Raw genomic sequence first — 16,927 nt, forward strand, 5'->3', positions numbered from 1 at the left:
TCCATCGTAGGCCACGTCTTTGCCTTTGGCTAGTCTGTGGTCAAGAGTAAGCCCATTTATAATTAAAAAAATAATAATAAGAGACATGGGAATCCAGCCACCGGTTCTTTATGCGTTCCCGATGTGGTACTCCATGCATTTAGGCTCAAAATATTGGGTGAAAAATGTTTTGCGTTTTTAGAGTCGTTATGACATCGGCAGAAGGCTGAACTTCGTCTAACTTGTAGGAGGGTGAATTTCAACATACTCGAAATTTGCCTAATTTTGGTGGATTTTTTTAGTTTTGTAATTTTTGTTGAAATTATTTACTGATGTTACATAACTAATTATTAGCAATGTTATGTATCAATGACCTTTCATTATAATAAGTAGTTTTAGAGAAATTACGATTTCAATGACATGGTAGCCACCAAAATTGGTCTACCCACAAAAATAAAAAATATAATCAAAAATAAAGCCTTTTATTCATTTTTCTATTATTTTCTACTTGAAATAATAAACTTTTAACATGTAATAAATACTTTTCAAATAGAAACAAAAACGTTACTGCCCTCAATTTGTTCACCACCAAAATTTATGCAATTTTGGTGGAAAAAATATTACGACCCACCAAAATTAGATATTTTTGTGTGGGGCGGACCAATCCAGCAAGGTATGACACTTGTGTCATGTCTAAATGCAGGAACGAACCTGAATGGTCATGTTACGACACGTTTGTTTGTCTTGCTGCGTCTCGTTTAACCATAAAAATGATTTCAATACTTACCACCAAAATTGGTTCTTTCCCCCGGACAACTTTTGGTGCTCAGTTATAAGTGTCAAATTGTATAATAATATTGACTTATGTCATCTTAAAATATACTTAATGTAATAAAGAATGAAGTTATGGCAAATCATCTTTATAGCTGCGGATTTACTGGATTTACCATAGCAATAATCCGCTAAAAACAGGCTCTGGACGCTACACCAAAATTAGAATTTGGATGGAAAATTATTTTTAAATAAATATACATAACACTTGTAATAATTTGCAATGTTGCCGAAGGTAGTATTTTAGGATTGGTTTTCATAAAAAAAATAAAAACCCGGAAACAATTAGCCCACACAATGAATTTCAGCTCCGCCACAAAAAAATCACGCTGAGAAATTCACCCAGGAACGGTTATTTATGTTTTGCTCGTAGTTTGTTTCATTTTGTAATTATTGTTATTTAGACGATATGAACGAAACTATTTACGGCCTTTTTGAGCTTAATGCATGGAGTTCCACATGTGGAACAAAAAAATATTGTTTTTCTAAGAAACTATTGATTGGATTTTTTTTTCCTGAACACAGACTCCATTATTATTTTTTCCAATTATTACATCATATATTTTTTTACGCGAAAAAGAGTCATTCATTTTAGGATTTTTAGGGTTAATTTTATTTTTATTTTGGGTACCTAGGTAGTTCCATTTCGTAATTTTGACGATAAACAGGAAATCCCACCTCACCCCTTAGTCCCTCGTAATTTGGATAAAATGGCATTTCATACTACAAAGACGATTTTGGAAGATTGTTTGATTCATTTTTTTATTATGAATATTATTAAAGCGTTCCTTCTCCCTTTTTCGTAACCCAATTCCCCCCGCGAACCCTGCTCACCCCAAATTACGGTATGGTGTCAAGACATAAATGATTGGTTCACTGTTTTAATTTATTATCATTTAATTTATACCCATCACCTTATTTCAGGTAGAAGTTAACTCAGAAGAAGACGCCTTCATATCTCTAGTCGCGCCCTACCCTGCCGACACACCTGAAGGCCACAAATTCTACTTCTGCATCAGAGACTCCCCATCAGGCCGGTTCAAACACCAAGGCAATGATACCTGGAAGATACTTGGCACCCATCACAAACTTCTACCTCTTTGGGCTTCGATAATCTTGATTATAATCTTACTGTTATTAGCGTCGCTCTTTTCTGGATTGAATTTAGGTCTGATGGCCTTAGATAGAACAGAGTTGAAGATCATAGCTAACACAGGAACGGAGAAAGAAAGGAAATATGCAAGAGCGATCATGCCCGTCCGAGCTCATGGAAACTATCTCCTCTGTACGATTTTACTGAGTAATGTAGCTGTGAACAGTACGTTTACTGTTATATTGGATGATCTGACGTCTGGTTTGGTTGCTGTGATAGGTTCTACGTTGGCTATTGTGTTTATAGCTGAGATTACACCGCAGGCTGTGTGCGCTAGACATGGATTGTTTGTTGGTGCTAAGAGCATTTGGATTATGAAGGTAAGCTATTTTAGAATGTTATGTAAATAGTAAATACGATATAAATCCGCTTAGCAAATTTAAATGCACGAAATATATATTTTTGACGTCGTCAGACATCAAAAGTAATCATAGGATTAGATTATGTTTCTGGTACAAATTGTCAGTTTAAAACCGAACTACGCTGTCACATGGCAATGGCATGCAATAATAGCCGAGTCCACAGTGGCCGCGCACTGTTATAGAACTACTTTGAACAGCTGACCGAGGGCCGCCATCTTGCCTGGCAAATTTGCTCGGGCGAGGCAAACGTGCGCGCATGAGCACGGACGTTTACCTCGCGAGGCGTGCTGTCAGTGTGGACCCGGCTATCAGTAATCACGATGTGTTCGCGGCTGGCAAAAAGTTACACTGTCGCTTACTTATGGTCGAGGCACATCTCGGACACTGGCGATATATGAAAGAGGCGTTCCAAGCACACATTCTAAGCTCGTGTAGGTGAACGCGTACTATGCTTGTATGAGTGAGATATGACAGGTCGACTGTTCGCGTTTTTGACAGGCGGTAACTGTGAGGTAACCGAGAGGGGGTGGGCGGCACTTTCAGCGGGGAGCGGGAGTGGCCATACTGTACGATAGTACTCTTTATTATACTGTGGTCGAGGTTTACATGTTGAAAAATTGGGACGTTTTGCCTGCCACGGATGCATATAAGTACATATCTACTCTTTAAGTCAACTTTATTACCCAAAGATTAGCCATTCTTATCGTGTACTAAAAGACTGTAATGATGTGCACAGCCTTGTAAATATTGACTGTGCCTTAAGTATCATTTTTAAATAGCGTTGTTTATCTTGAATGTCATAATTTTGCAGCTTGAAATGATGATGTCATGACATAAATCTTGCCTCAGGGTTTAAGTCAATTCAAACAATAAAAAAAAACTTATGTAGTTTTTGTATCTAAACGACTGTTACTGAGGCAATACCAAACTCAATAGCCGAATCCACACAGAGCGAGGCATTTCGCGAGACATTCCATGTTCACGCGGCAAATGTCCAATGTAGACGTGCCTCGGCCGAGGCAATGAGCGCGTTCTGCTCGGCCGAGGCACGTGTACCTACATAGCCTATTTGCCGCGCTAGGAAATGATGAGGCACACTGACATTTTACCCCGCCAGCGCTTGTTCAAGTGCCTAGGCATGTCACTGTCATTCATACGTGAGAGAGAAAAAAACATATTATCTTCTCGCTCTCACGTAGGAGGGCCATTTTTTTTCAAAGTTGTCCACCCCACTTTTTTTGTAACATGGGTATTTTTTACGCGATTCATACTCAGAATCGCGAGGTCTTTCGATCCTGATAGGAGAAAAAAAAATTCCCAAGATTTCCATACATCTTTCAGACCTTCCATTCCGTTACCGCCATACAAAATGTATAAAAAAATGGTAACGGAATAGGAAAAAAACCTTGGGACACTTTTTTTCTCCTATTAGGATTCAGTGGAATCCCACATAAAAATTTCCAAATCCGAAAAAAAGTGGGGTGGACAACTTTGAAAAAAAAAAATCGCCCATGCAATTCTTTATCTGTGAAATGGACTAATAGGGTGGCGCCATCTGTCATAACCTTTGAGTGTGCCTCCTCATTGCTTCGCGACGTGCGTCGCTCTGTGTTGACCTGGCTATTCGCTTTCAAAATTTGCCTTGTATTTAATTTAAAATCGGCTTAAATCACAGAATTAGATTGACGTAGAAGAAACAAGTTCATCTATTTGTATGGCGGCCGAGCGTGTCAGATTTTGTACTGAAGTTGTTACTTGACTGTGATTTTAATTATGTCTCAGGCCCTTGAGTGTTCATAATTTTTGTGTTGTATCAATTAATTACCACGTAACGAGGCATTTTTAATGTTTATATTGACTTCTACTTACAAAAATTTACGCCCGAAAGCTGCAAGCTGCGCCCGAAAGACGGACAACTCAGTGGATTTCACTGAGTTTATTTGACACGCTAAGTAGATACATTTGCTTGATCTATGGTATATATGGCTTAAATATATTTCAGATCGTGATGGGTATCTGTGCCCCGTTAGCTTGGCCGACGAGTAAACTCTTGGACTACTTCCTAGGCGAAGAGATAGGAACACATTATAACAGGGAAAGGCTAAAGGAGCTGGTCAAGGTGAGACAATTATTAATACATCCATACTTATATTATAAATGGGAAAGTGTGTGTCTGTTTGTTTGTCTGTCTTTGCAAAACCTAGCGACGGTTTGATGTGATTTTTTAAGTGGAGATAGTTGAAGGGATGGAGAGTGACATAGGCTACTTTTTGTCTCTTACCCCCCCCCCCCACTACCTTAAAATGAGGGGTGGAAGTTAAGCTCAAGAAGGCTTGTGTTGTGGGTACTCAGAAAACGATATATTTAATACACAAATACTTATATACATAGAAAACATCCATGACTCAAGAACAAACATCTGTGCTCATTACACAAATAAATGCCCTTACCGGGATTCGAACCCGGCACCGCGGCGTAACAGGCAGGGTCGCTACCCGCTAGGCCAGACCGGTCGTCAAATAGGTGCATGTAACTCAATAGCAGGGGGAAATTAGCTAAAATTACGGCATAATTAATGGAAGGTTTTCTTAAATTGAAATATGTACGTTATAGACCGAAGTTATTTTTCATCAACTCTCCCCACTCCTCCCTCCTCTGCGTCACCCCTCTACCCTCCCTTAAAGTGCCGAAAATGCGGTTTTTCTCGATTTCTGACAAAACTGTTGAAGATACAGAAAAAGCGCGTAGGAACGAAGTAATCCTTAATAAATTTACTACAAATCATTCATTAACACTTTGGTTCTAGCACTTATAGTTTACGCGTGATCCGTCACGAAAGTTGGTCCTTTGCTGCAATCTTCTTTAGTGAATGTTAAGTTTTCGCCCAAAATGCATACGAAATCGTCGAAATTTGTTTGATATAACTAAAATATTGTAACTTATGACTAAAATAAAATTAAGGGGGAAAAATCACTACCATGGGTGGAATTTCCAATATGTCTTGGAATTCCAGTATTTATTTAAGACGTAATATTTTCACGGTAGTAGTCGCTAGGAGTACCATTGATCTATATAGTGTATCTATGACTGGGGATGAGCTTTTGGTAGCTGTTGGTAGAGCCCTGGAGTATCAATCCAGCAGCCGTGAGTTCAAGTCCCACCCATGGTAGTGATTTTTCCCCCTGAAATTCATTTTCAGTTTATAATATTTTAGTAATATCAAACAGATTTCGTAAGCAATTTGGGAGAAAACTTAACATTCACTAAAGAAAATTGCAGTAAAGGACCAACTTTCGTGATGGATCACGCGAAACCTATAAGTGCTAGAACCAAAGTGTCAATAAACGATTTGTAGTAAATTTATCAAGGATTACTTTTTTCCTACACGCTTTTTCTGTATCTACAACGGTTTTGTCAGAAATCGCGAAAAACCGCATTTTCGGCTATTTAAGGGGGGGAAGAGGGGTGATGCAGAGGGGGGAGGGACGGGGAGGGTTGATGAAAAATAACTTCGGCCTGTAATGTACATATCCCAATCAAAAAAAATCTTCCATTAATTATGCCAACATTTTCATACATAACTTTCCAGAAGCAACGGACTATCAATGTTGCTCAATAATTTTTCAAAAATTAATTACACTCTAGTAATTAGGACCAAACTTGTTGTAACTTGTTGTAAATTACTTGTTATTATTATTTATTTAAATTTCCTAAGGGTTCCTAAGGGTTTACATAACATGGGCACATCTCGGACACTGGCGATCAAATATATGAAAGAGGCGCGTTCCTAGCACACAGCCTAAGCTCGTGTAGGTGAACGCGTACCATGCTTGTATGAGTGAGATATGACAGGTCGACTGTTCGCGGTTTTGACAGGCGGTAACGGAGGTTACCTAGAGGGGGTGGGCGGCACTTTTAGCGGGGAGCGGGAGTGGCCATACTGTACGATCCTAAATTATATATAACAAGATCATACCATCCCATACATTAAAATGCGACCGCCTAAGACCGCGCTTACACTCCACCACACATAGATGGCGCCACAAAAAAATGTCTTGTAGCTTTCTATTATACTTGTAGATGGCGCTAAGTGTCACTTTTGACATAGATTTACGGCTCGGAATTGACACTTAATGCTAATCTACAAATAATCGGTGGCAACAAGGCATTTTTTGTGGCGCCATCTATGTGTGGTGGAGTGTAAGCGCGTTCGTAGGCGGTCGCATTTTAATGTATGGGATGGTATGATCTTGTTATATTTAATTTATGGTACGATAGTACTCTTTATTATACTGTGATGTAGGGTTCTGAATAGCAAGCTTCATCATCCTTCTATTTCAGGTGACGAATCACGTGAATGACCTCGACAAGGAAGAGGTGAACATTATCTCAGGAGCCCTGGACCTGAGGAAGAAGAAGGTTCAAGATGTGATGACCAAGCTGGACGACTGCTTCATGCTACCTATCACCAGCGTGTTGGACTTTGAGACTATGTCCGAAATTGTCAAGTCAGGTCAGTACGATCAAATTTCTACATTATGATTATATTTATATTAAATTTGTTTTTGTTTCTTGTCCTCTTTTCTTTGCATCCTGTTACCCTCTTCTGGGGTGTAGGGCTCGAATCATATTTCTCCATTTACTCCTGTCTTGGGCAGTTTGGGTAACCTCCTCCCACCCCATGCCTAGCACCCTGAACTCCTGCTGAACCGAACGACGCCAGGTCGATTTAGGGTGGCATGGTTTGCGCTTTCCGGGTACATTTCAGGTGAGGGCCATTTTGGATAGGTTTTTTTTTTAAATTTTTTTTTTTTTATATACTACGTCGGTGGCAAACAAGTATACGGTCCGCCTGATGTAAAGCGGTCACCGTAACCTATGGACGCCTGCAACTCAAACAGTGTCACATGCGCGTTGCCACCCCATTAGAAACTTGTACACTCCCTTTTGCTGTGTTAAGTACACAGCAAAAAGGAGTGTACAAGTTCCAAGGAGGGTTCGGGTTGCCGACGACTCAAAGGACAATAGACGGAACAAGTTAGTTCCGTAAGTCCTCCCGTCATCAGCACACCGCACCCTCGTTGAGCTCTGGCAGCCTTACTCACCGGCAGGAACACAACACTATGAGTAGGGTCTAGTGCTATTTGGCTGCGGTCTTCTGTAAGGCGGAGGTACTTCCCCAGTTGGGCTCTGCTCTAGATTCGAGCGAGACGATATCCGCTGTGCTGTGCCCTACCACACAAAGCGGAATATCATTCGCTATGCCCTACCTCCTACTAAAGTAGGTATCAGGTTTTCTGAGGATGTGTCCAATCCAATGCCATTTCCGCGTCTGTATTTCTTCTTGTCCATTACTTGTTAACTATGTGAGGTGTGCAATAAAGAGTATTGTATTGTATTGTATCGTTTGACTGGACTCTCTAGTAGGTTGGACAAAAAAACACTTTTCACCACACCAACTGGTAAAGGATTTCTTTGCTATTCGAAAACAGATAGCAAAATTGCATTTTATCCACAAGGGGGCAAAGTAATTTAATACAAATTTTAACTCGATGTCATCTGGCTGGTAGATTTTACCTATAAATGATGATTTTGAATCATAAATATTGAATAAATTGATGGATTTGATTTATTTTGATGTTTTATAGTCAGTATTTTGTTCGTGTTGGTGTGGTGAAAAATTTTGTGTTTCACTCGGTGGCAAAGTTTGTTTAACCTTCGTGCCTTGATACCCTCGCTCAAAATCAAAATTCCACTTTTTGAACCACTCGCTACGCTCGCGGTTCAATATTGGAATCTTTCGCTTGCTCGGGTATCAATCAACAACTTTGCCCCCTTGTAAAATAAATAACTATTTTTGGAATTAGCAAACCTAATAGTTATCAATCAATGACCCTTAGTGTATGAAGCCTTTGTGCAAAATTTCAGCTTTTTAAATCAACATCTTCAGCCCCCGTATTAGGTTTGAAATTTTGAAAATCTCATACAAACCTGAAAATTCTACTGGGCTTCATGCTGGGCAAAGGCCTCTCCCCTTAATTTTTACAATTGCCTCTGATGTGCTTTTTCCGCGAGTCACTCATAAAAGCGTCCAAGTCGTCCCGCCATCTTCGCCTAGGACGTGGGTCCTCGCTTCTTTGTCGGCATCCACTTGGTGGTTATATTAGCTCACCCATCCTGAATCCTGATGCGGCAGACGTAGGGTTGTAAATAGAAAAAAAAACCAAAGTTTTTTTTTCAGAATTATGAAAGAAAACATGAAAAAAAACCGAGCACCATGGTTTTTTTTCTAAATATGGTTTTTTTTCAGATGAACAAATAATACGACAATAACGGTTTTTCGTGAGTTGTAACGTGTTTCAATAACAATAACGTACATTTTAATTCAATTAACATTCAGTATACAAACGTTTATTGGGGAATCCCCGATGCTGCGTGTGTTGCCAACAGTAAATAGTGATAACTACCAACTACAGATTTCGTAAATGTTACTTTTATAAGACCAGAAAATAAAGTTATTTGATTAAATTCGTTTAATAGTTAACATTAAGTCTAAAAAACCGTATAAAAGTATTAAATACTTTGCAAATCTTGAGATTTCGTACTTTAGAAAAAAACATACTCCAGAAATAAAACTGTTTTTTTTCACGGTTTTTTTTCATGTTTTTTTTCAAGCCAGAAAAAAAACCGTTTTTTTGCAACCGTAGGCAGACGTGGCCTGCCCAGTCCCACTTCAACCTGGCGGTATTTTCCTCTTCGTCAGCTATGCATAAATAAGTATGCGTGTCATAAACAAGCGCTGGTGGCCTAGCGGTAAGAGCGTGCGACTTTCGATCCAGAGGTCGCGGGTTCGAACCCGGCTCGTACCAATGAGTTTTTCTGAACGTATGTGCGATATGTCATTTGATATTTACCAGTCGCTTTTCGGTGAAGGAAAACATCGTGAGGAAACCGGACTAATTCCAATAAGGCCTAGTTACCCTTCGGGTTGGAAGGTCAGATGGCAGTCGCTTTCGTAAAAACTAGTGCCTACGCCAAATCTTGGGATTAGTTGTCAAAGCGGACCCCAGGCTCCCATGAGCCGTGGCAAATGCCGGGATAACGCAAGGAGGATGATGAAATAAGTATGCGTGTTAAATGTGTCCCAACTACGGTTGTAATATCAACATTTTGCCATCACTCTCTAAATATACTCCTTATTTCCAGGCTATTCCCGTATCCCAGTGTACGAAGGTTACCGCGGCAACATCGTGACCGTCCTCTTCATCAAGGACCTGGCCTTCGTGGACCCTGACGACAACACGCCGCTGCGCACCCTCGCGCAGTACTACCAGAACCCTTGCAACTTCGTCTTCGAGGATGTCACCTTGGACGTCATGCTGAAACAGTTCAAAGAAGGTAGGAGATAGTATATAGTACCTTAGACTTTATAAAGGACCTGACCTTGAACCCTGTAGCAACACTCTGCTTCGGTCCTGTTTAGGGTTGCAAATAGAAAAAAAAACAAATGTTTTTTTCAGAATTATGAAAAAAAAAACATGAAAAAAAAACCCAGCACCATTGTTTTTTTCTAAATATGGTATTTTTTCAGATGAACATATAATTCGACAATAACGGTTTTTCGTGAGTTGTAACGTGTTTCAATAACAATAACGTACATTTTAATTCGATTAACATTTAGTATACAAACGTTTATTGGGGAATTCCCGATGCGGCGTGCAGCGTGGAGAGGCGGTGGTGTTGCCAAAAGTAAATAGTGATAACTACCAACTACAGATTTCGTAAATGTTACTAAATAAGTCCAGAAATTAAAGTTATTTGATTAAATAAATAAGTCTAAAAAACCGTATAAAAGTATTATTAACTTAACTGCTTTGCAAATTTTGAGATTTCGTACTTTAGAAAATAAACATCCTCCAGAAAAAAACTGTTTTTTTTTCATGTTTTTTTCAAGCCAGAAAAAAACCTTTTTTTTTTGCAACCTTAGTCCTGTTCCTGCGTGGATTTTGATATACCTATATCTTGGCATTCTATAAAAACTTTTGGGTCTGAGCTAGATTTTCTTGAGATGCTTATAAAAAGCAAAAGTTTATTCATATTCATTCGCGATGGTCTTAAGCGCCATATAAGCTAATATAGGATTTTAAGTTTTGTGGCAATTTCTGCATTTTGATAAATTTCCAATAACTATTTATTTATTCATAAAATCGTCGCACCGTTTGACGAAACTCGGTTGAGTGTTAAGTGTAACTTGTAGATCAGAATATGCGGACATATAAAAAGCAAACAGAATTAAATAGTAGACCTACGCTGCGCTCTGATCAATAAAGCTTATAAAGTTTTACATTTCCACCTCACACATCACAATATCTGCATACATCAGTAAATGCAAGTTATTTTTAGTGACATCTAGCGTCATTCACGCGTCAACTAGCGTAAATTATCAGTACTGCTACTTGTCAATAGATGTCGCGACGAACAAAAAGTCTAATGCTCAATAATATTATTAATCAGTACTCTGTTTTAAATTCCTTCTGCTTGTAATATAAGTTGTAAACTGTTTTAATATTACATTTTTGGCAGACAAGACACTGTTGACACCTAGGGTCGAGTAGTGGTACTGATAATTTACGCTAGTTGACGCGTGATTGACGGCAACCTTCAAATCAAGAGTGAACAGGCATCTTCTGGGCGAGCTCACTCCATCGTAGGCCACGTCTTTGCCTTGGGCTAGTTTGTGGCCAAGAGTAAGCCCATTTATAATTTAAAAAAAAAAAACGCGTGAATGACGCTAGATGTCACTACAAATAACATGCATTTACTAATGTATGGAGTTACAACTCTTCCTTTACTTATTCCTCTATATAGAGGTAGACAGACTGGTAGTCACAAGGCCCCTTAAAGTGTAAATAATATAATATCACTTAAAAAGAGGCACCAGCGCAGATACTTTGTAAAACATTTGTTGATACAGATAAAACTTTTTTTTTTTATGAGGAAATACGTCATTTCTCCAGATAAAATTTAGCGCACAGCTGGTCAAACCATCTAAAAATCTATAAAAACTTTAATCCAAGATAGATTACGTCATAAATTAGGTAAACTATATAAAAATCACGGCATCGTCTGGCTGGCGTTATGCCAGACTTTTGGATCGTCAGTACAGTCAATCTATAGGCTAGTTTCCTATACTTAAAATAATAGTATTTTATGCAACAAGCGTTTAAAGGAGGTCAAAAAAGACGAGTGGCGTGGGTAACAATTTGAGGCGAAGCCCAAAATTGTTATTAAGACGCCACGAGTATTTTTTGACTCAGTTAAACACCGTTGCATACAATACTTTTTCTACGACCATGCACTTACTTTTTAATAGTTTTCTAGAATAACTTTCGTGAAATTCGCACTGTTCCCTGTATTTTTACTTGTTCTCTGTAACGATCCTGCACTCAGCCTGTCGCTCGCACTCCCCTGCGCCGCCGCAACCCCCGGCGCCCCGCGCACCCCCGCTATATCTCTTAAAGGCTACCTAACAATACTTTAAGAGCTATATCGTATGAGTGGGTGCACGGGACGCCGGGCGGGGGCGGGCATCTTTTATGTAGGGTTCCTGCAGTTTGGCAGAAAATTTAATGTTGTTAAACAAGGGTTTTTTTTGAGAATAAACGATTTTTTATTTTTTTTTTCGATCTATGCACGACCCTGTAAATGACGAATAAGAGTTCGGGAGTAGAGAATAGTACATTACGATGCAAGTGCGTAAAAAAGGAAGTTAGAAACGAGTGGCGATAAATTAAAACACGACCGAAGGGAGTGTTTTAAATCGACACGAGTTGCGAATTTCCTTTTCGCACGAGTATCGTACGACGTTTTTCAGTACAGATGAGCCTCCGAAGTTTCGACCTGGCATATAATGAACCACTTCTCGAACTAGTGCGTAAAAAAACGACCATCTGTACTGAAAAATATTTTATGCAGTGCACAAAAAAGCTCCTCATGTTTACTAGCTCGCGGAGGGACCAGTGCCTACCCAGTCGGAACACATGTTTTTATTATTATTTATTATGTTTATCTGATATAACTAATAATAATAATCTCCAGCTGCGTGCTGGCGGTCAAATGCTCACGGATTTGGCACAAACAAATTATGAAATGAGTCAGTTATTTTAGCTTTCTCGACCTACTTGCGGTGTGTATTGATGATTTCCGTCCTAAACTTAATGGAGATCACATACGATATAAGTACTTTTATTTTTATGATGTAGTCGGTAGTGACCCTGCCTGCTAAGCTGCGGCCCTGGGTTTAACAGAAAACAAAAAAAAAACACGGTGCATATCATGAGTCAAACTAATGTACTGTGTACTTATCACAGCAAAAGGAAAAAACACGGTGCATATCATGAGTCAAACTAATGTAATCTTTATTCTCCAGGACACAAGGGCCACATGGCGTTCGTCCAACGCATAGACCGGTCTGGGGACGGAGACCCGGTCTACCAGACCGTAGGTCTCGTGACGCTGGAAGACGTCATTGAAGAGATGATACAAGCCGAGATAGTTGACGAGAGTGACGTTATCAGTAAGTACTGTCAAAGAGACTATATTATAGAGAATTACTGTCAAAGTAAAACGTGTAATCACAGTGCATAGACTGCCATCTCTCGACACAGGCTTAAAACTTTTGAACCTCCGTTTTGACAATTTGGCCCATATTCTTAGCTTGGTATGTGTTAAAATGTCAAATATTAATATTAGCGCCATCTAGCTGAGCGTACCCCAAAGGTGTATCGCCATCTAGCTCACCGTACCTTTTTCTGTATGGTTTTGAGGTACGTTTTTTTCTTAGACTTTATCTGTCTATACGGAGTTATGTCTTCGGTACTGTTAAACTAAAATACCAATGATCATAAAATACAAGGATTTCATACAACAAACCACAAAAAATAGACACAACTTGGGGAAATACAATAGGACCCGCAAAATGGCGGGCGATGCTCTTCTGTCAAATGCGCTAAGTGTGACCATAACCATTTGCAATGCCGGTCGGTCGTAGGGTTGAGACCGGTCTTCGAGACCGTAGGTCTCGTGGCATTGGAAGGTGTCATCGAGGAGATTAACCAAGCTGAGCTCGTTGATGAAAGTGACGTTATAAGTCCATCTTTAGCTTCATGTCTTTTTTGTTTCTGGACATTTTATCCCTCCAAATTCGCCCAAGAATTTGCCTCTCGTCACTTGGACCTTGGCAAACGCTTAGACATCGCCTTTTAAATCGATAATCCGTTTTTTGTGTGTGTCTTCTACCCTCCTTGAAAGAATCTAGGAGATATTAGTGGTAGTTTATAAAAAAAGGAAATTTTGTTTCTAACAATATTTTATTACTTTTCAGCTGACAACCGCACCAAGAAGCGTCTAGCTCGCCCGTTGAATCGCTTCCAAGATTTAGCTGCTTTTGCCGGCCACCAACCGCACAGAGTCCATGTGTCACCACAGTTGGTGCTTGCCACTTTCCAGTTCCTATCCACTAGTAAGTATCCTTGGCTCTTTATTCAGGGTACATCCAGGAAGCACACCATGCGTCAAGTGATCCAGAGTTGATGCTTGGTCTTTCATTTTCTATCCACGAAATTCGTGGCACGATATATCCCAGTTTCTAGGAAACCACTTCCACCTGATCCTCTGAATCACTTCCAGGAATTACCTGCTTAGGGTCCCCCCACATTTAGCGTCTCGCGAGCGTAACGTCGTGCCAGTTGTATGGAAAACGACGCCGCGTCGGCGCGACGTCGACGGCTTTTCCATACTGTTGGCCCGACGCTACGCTCGCGAGATGCTAGATGTGGGGGGACCCTTACAGCTACACTATTACTACTACAAGTTGGTGAGTATCTTTGTATTACATGGCTCTTAAGGGTACATCCAAGATATAGCACGTCATACATAAAGTTATCCAGAGTTGGTGCTTGGTCTTTCATTTCCCCCACGAATCAATATACTTGGGTTTGACCTTCTAGTTACTGTGATCTAGAAGGTCACTTCCATCTGATCTTCTGAATCGCTACCAAGATTTAGCTGCCTTTGCCGGCCGCCAGCCACATAGAGTCCATGTGTCACCACAGTTGGTTCTTGCCACCTTCCAGTTCTTATCCACGAGTAACTATTTTTAGAGACCTTTAGGATACTTCCGGGATATATCCATCAGTGTACCTTTGGTCACCCGTAGGGAACTGTTTTCGAGATATAGCTGTCTGTAGAAAGATAGATAAAATACTCTTTATTGGCACACCTCAGCAACAGACACAGAAAAAAGATACAGTGGAGTCAAAACAAATAAATAAATAAATATTACAAATAAATATTACAGGACATTCTTACACAGATACAAATATGATTACAAATAGAGGCAGACAACAGGCGGTCTTATCGCTAAAGAGCTGTCTGTATCTAGTTATTCCAGTTCTGTTATTCCAGAATCTAGCTCAGCAGACATCAAATTGTCTAAAGCTGTGCTTACTGCCTTCCAGCTGCTTTACACAAATGTATGTAAATCCACCAAATGCATTCGATTGACTTCTAAATTGCCACTTGTTCATTCCAGGTGTGGATCCCTTCCGTCCAGAGATGATCTCGGAGACGGTACTCCGAAGATTGCTGAAGCAGGACGTTGTGAAGCATATCAAGTTACGAGGAGACGAGGACAGGAATGACCCGAAGGCTTATGTCTTCCAAGAGGGCAGACCGGTATGTTTACCATATGTACATATGGTTATTATAAGCTTTTATTATGTTAGTTTGGGTCAATTTGACCCACTTCCCGGTTTCCGATTGAGTTGAAATTTTGCACGCATGTAAATCACGTGACAATGCAATATTATGGTATCATGGAGCTGATCTGATGATGGAACAGAAATGTGGTCATAGAAACTCTGTTATGAAACGTCGTATCCCCATCGAGTAAGGGGTTTTTAGAAACGTCTCCGAGAACAGTATATGACTGTTGAAAGAAAGGTACAGTCGGCGATAAAAGCTTGTGCCAAAAATGTTTTTTTTTTTTTGCAAAAAACGCCTATTTCATTGAGTATTTGATTTACCCGAGGAAGGGTGATATTTGTAAACGTTCTGTGACTTCTTTAACGTTTTACGTACGGTCGATTATTTAAGTAAAATTTAACTTCATGGATATCCATGCAAGTCTCTATTGCTTTACGCCTGTATTATTTATGAAGGAGTAAGGCAGAACACATGAAATTACTAAAGTTTCAGTGCCACTCTTGGCAAATAAGGGGTTGAAAGAAAACGAAACTGTGACATTGCAGTGACAGGTTGCCAGCCTCTCGCCTACGCCACAATTTAAGGTGGCTCGCCTAGGTTACCCGAAGCTCAGGCTGCGTTAGATGGCGTTAATCTGCAAATTACCGGTCTTATTTTTTTTGTGGAGTCGTACAGGCATTTATATACTTTCAATTATGCTTTGCGAACATTTAACATTAAAATTGACGTATTACAACATACATTCAACTTGTAACGTTAATCCCCTTAATGTACTAAATTTACTATTTTACACTATTTTTAAGTACCACTCACACATACAAACAGTGTTTTTGTATTCCTTCTAGTCGATAATTTCACGCGGCGACAGCTTGTTTAAATAGCCTTGCGGTAAATACGTGTTATCGCATGATTTTCATGGAAGTACTGGGTTCGAATCCAGGACTTTTTCTCTTTTTTTTTTTTTATACTACGTCGGTGGCAAACAAGCATACGGTCCGCCTGATGGAAAGCGGTCACCGTAACCTATGGACGCCTGCAACTCAAAGAGTGTCGCATGCGCGTTGCTGCCCCATTTGAAACTTGTACACTCCCCTTTGCTGTGTGTGCACAGCAAAAAGGAGTGTACAAGTTCAAAGGAGGGTTTGGGTTGCCGACGACTCAAAGGACAATAGACGGAACAAATTAGTTCCGTAAGTCCTCCGGTCGTCAGCACCCTGCACCCTCGTTGAGCTCTGGCAGCCTTACTCACCGGCAGGAACACAACACTATGAGACACTATTTTTTGTTTTATTATTTATACATAAATGTATATGTACTCGTACAGTAGTTACTGAGCGTTTTCCACAAAAAAGATTAAAAACCTATTCTCTTACATGGTAATAATTTTTGGGTTCGTCGAACTCAGAATTTCTAACATAATTATCATAATCTGATATTTTAAAAAATTCCAAAAAGTATAGATAAATTTTAGTTTCTAAAGTACGATTCGAATGTTTTTTTTTTCTAATTGTTTATTTTCGATGGAGCAAGGGTATTCAAATCGCTTTTGAAATCTTAAATTAGTAAATGAAAATGCAATAGTTAACTGAGTATCGTAGTGCTTGCTTTAAAAACTCAAGTGGACTTTTTTTATCTAAGGAGTAATTTCAAGAATATATTATATTTAGCGAGGGTATTAAAAGTTGTGTTTTATATCTCAACTTAATAAATAGAAAATCAAAATGACAATAAAAAAATCAATATGTTCTCTAAGATAAAATTGATACCTTCGGCTCTCCATTCTTGCTCGGTCAATAAAAAATACGAAATTTATATCAAAAAAAATACAAAAAGTTTA

The 16,927-nt window shown here is 39.4% G+C and overlaps 1 protein-coding gene across 2 annotated transcripts in view; it reads left to right on the forward strand.

Annotated features, from left to right (window-relative positions):
- LOC125239739 (unextended protein-like) overlaps positions 1–16,927 on the forward strand; it is an 86,942-nt gene that overhangs the window by 60,264 nt on the left and 9,751 nt on the right. For both annotated transcript variants that reach the window (XM_048147386.1, XM_048147387.1), the window contains exons 5-11: positions 1,735–2,283; positions 4,328–4,444; positions 6,667–6,838; positions 9,532–9,723; positions 12,755–12,901; positions 13,709–13,846; positions 14,918–15,060. In XM_048147386.1, coding sequence (XP_048003343.1) covers positions 1,735–2,283; positions 4,328–4,444; positions 6,667–6,838; positions 9,532–9,723; positions 12,755–12,901; positions 13,709–13,846; positions 14,918–15,060 — 1,458 coding nt within the window. The remainder of the gene's footprint in view (positions 1–1,734; positions 2,284–4,327; positions 4,445–6,666; positions 6,839–9,531; positions 9,724–12,754; positions 12,902–13,708; positions 13,847–14,917; positions 15,061–16,927) is intronic.

Source organism: Leguminivora glycinivorella, chromosome 26, assembly GCF_023078275.1.
Source record: "Leguminivora glycinivorella isolate SPB_JAAS2020 chromosome 26, LegGlyc_1.1, whole genome shotgun sequence".
NCBI classification, from domain to species: Eukaryota; Metazoa; Arthropoda; class Insecta; order Lepidoptera; family Tortricidae; genus Leguminivora; species Leguminivora glycinivorella.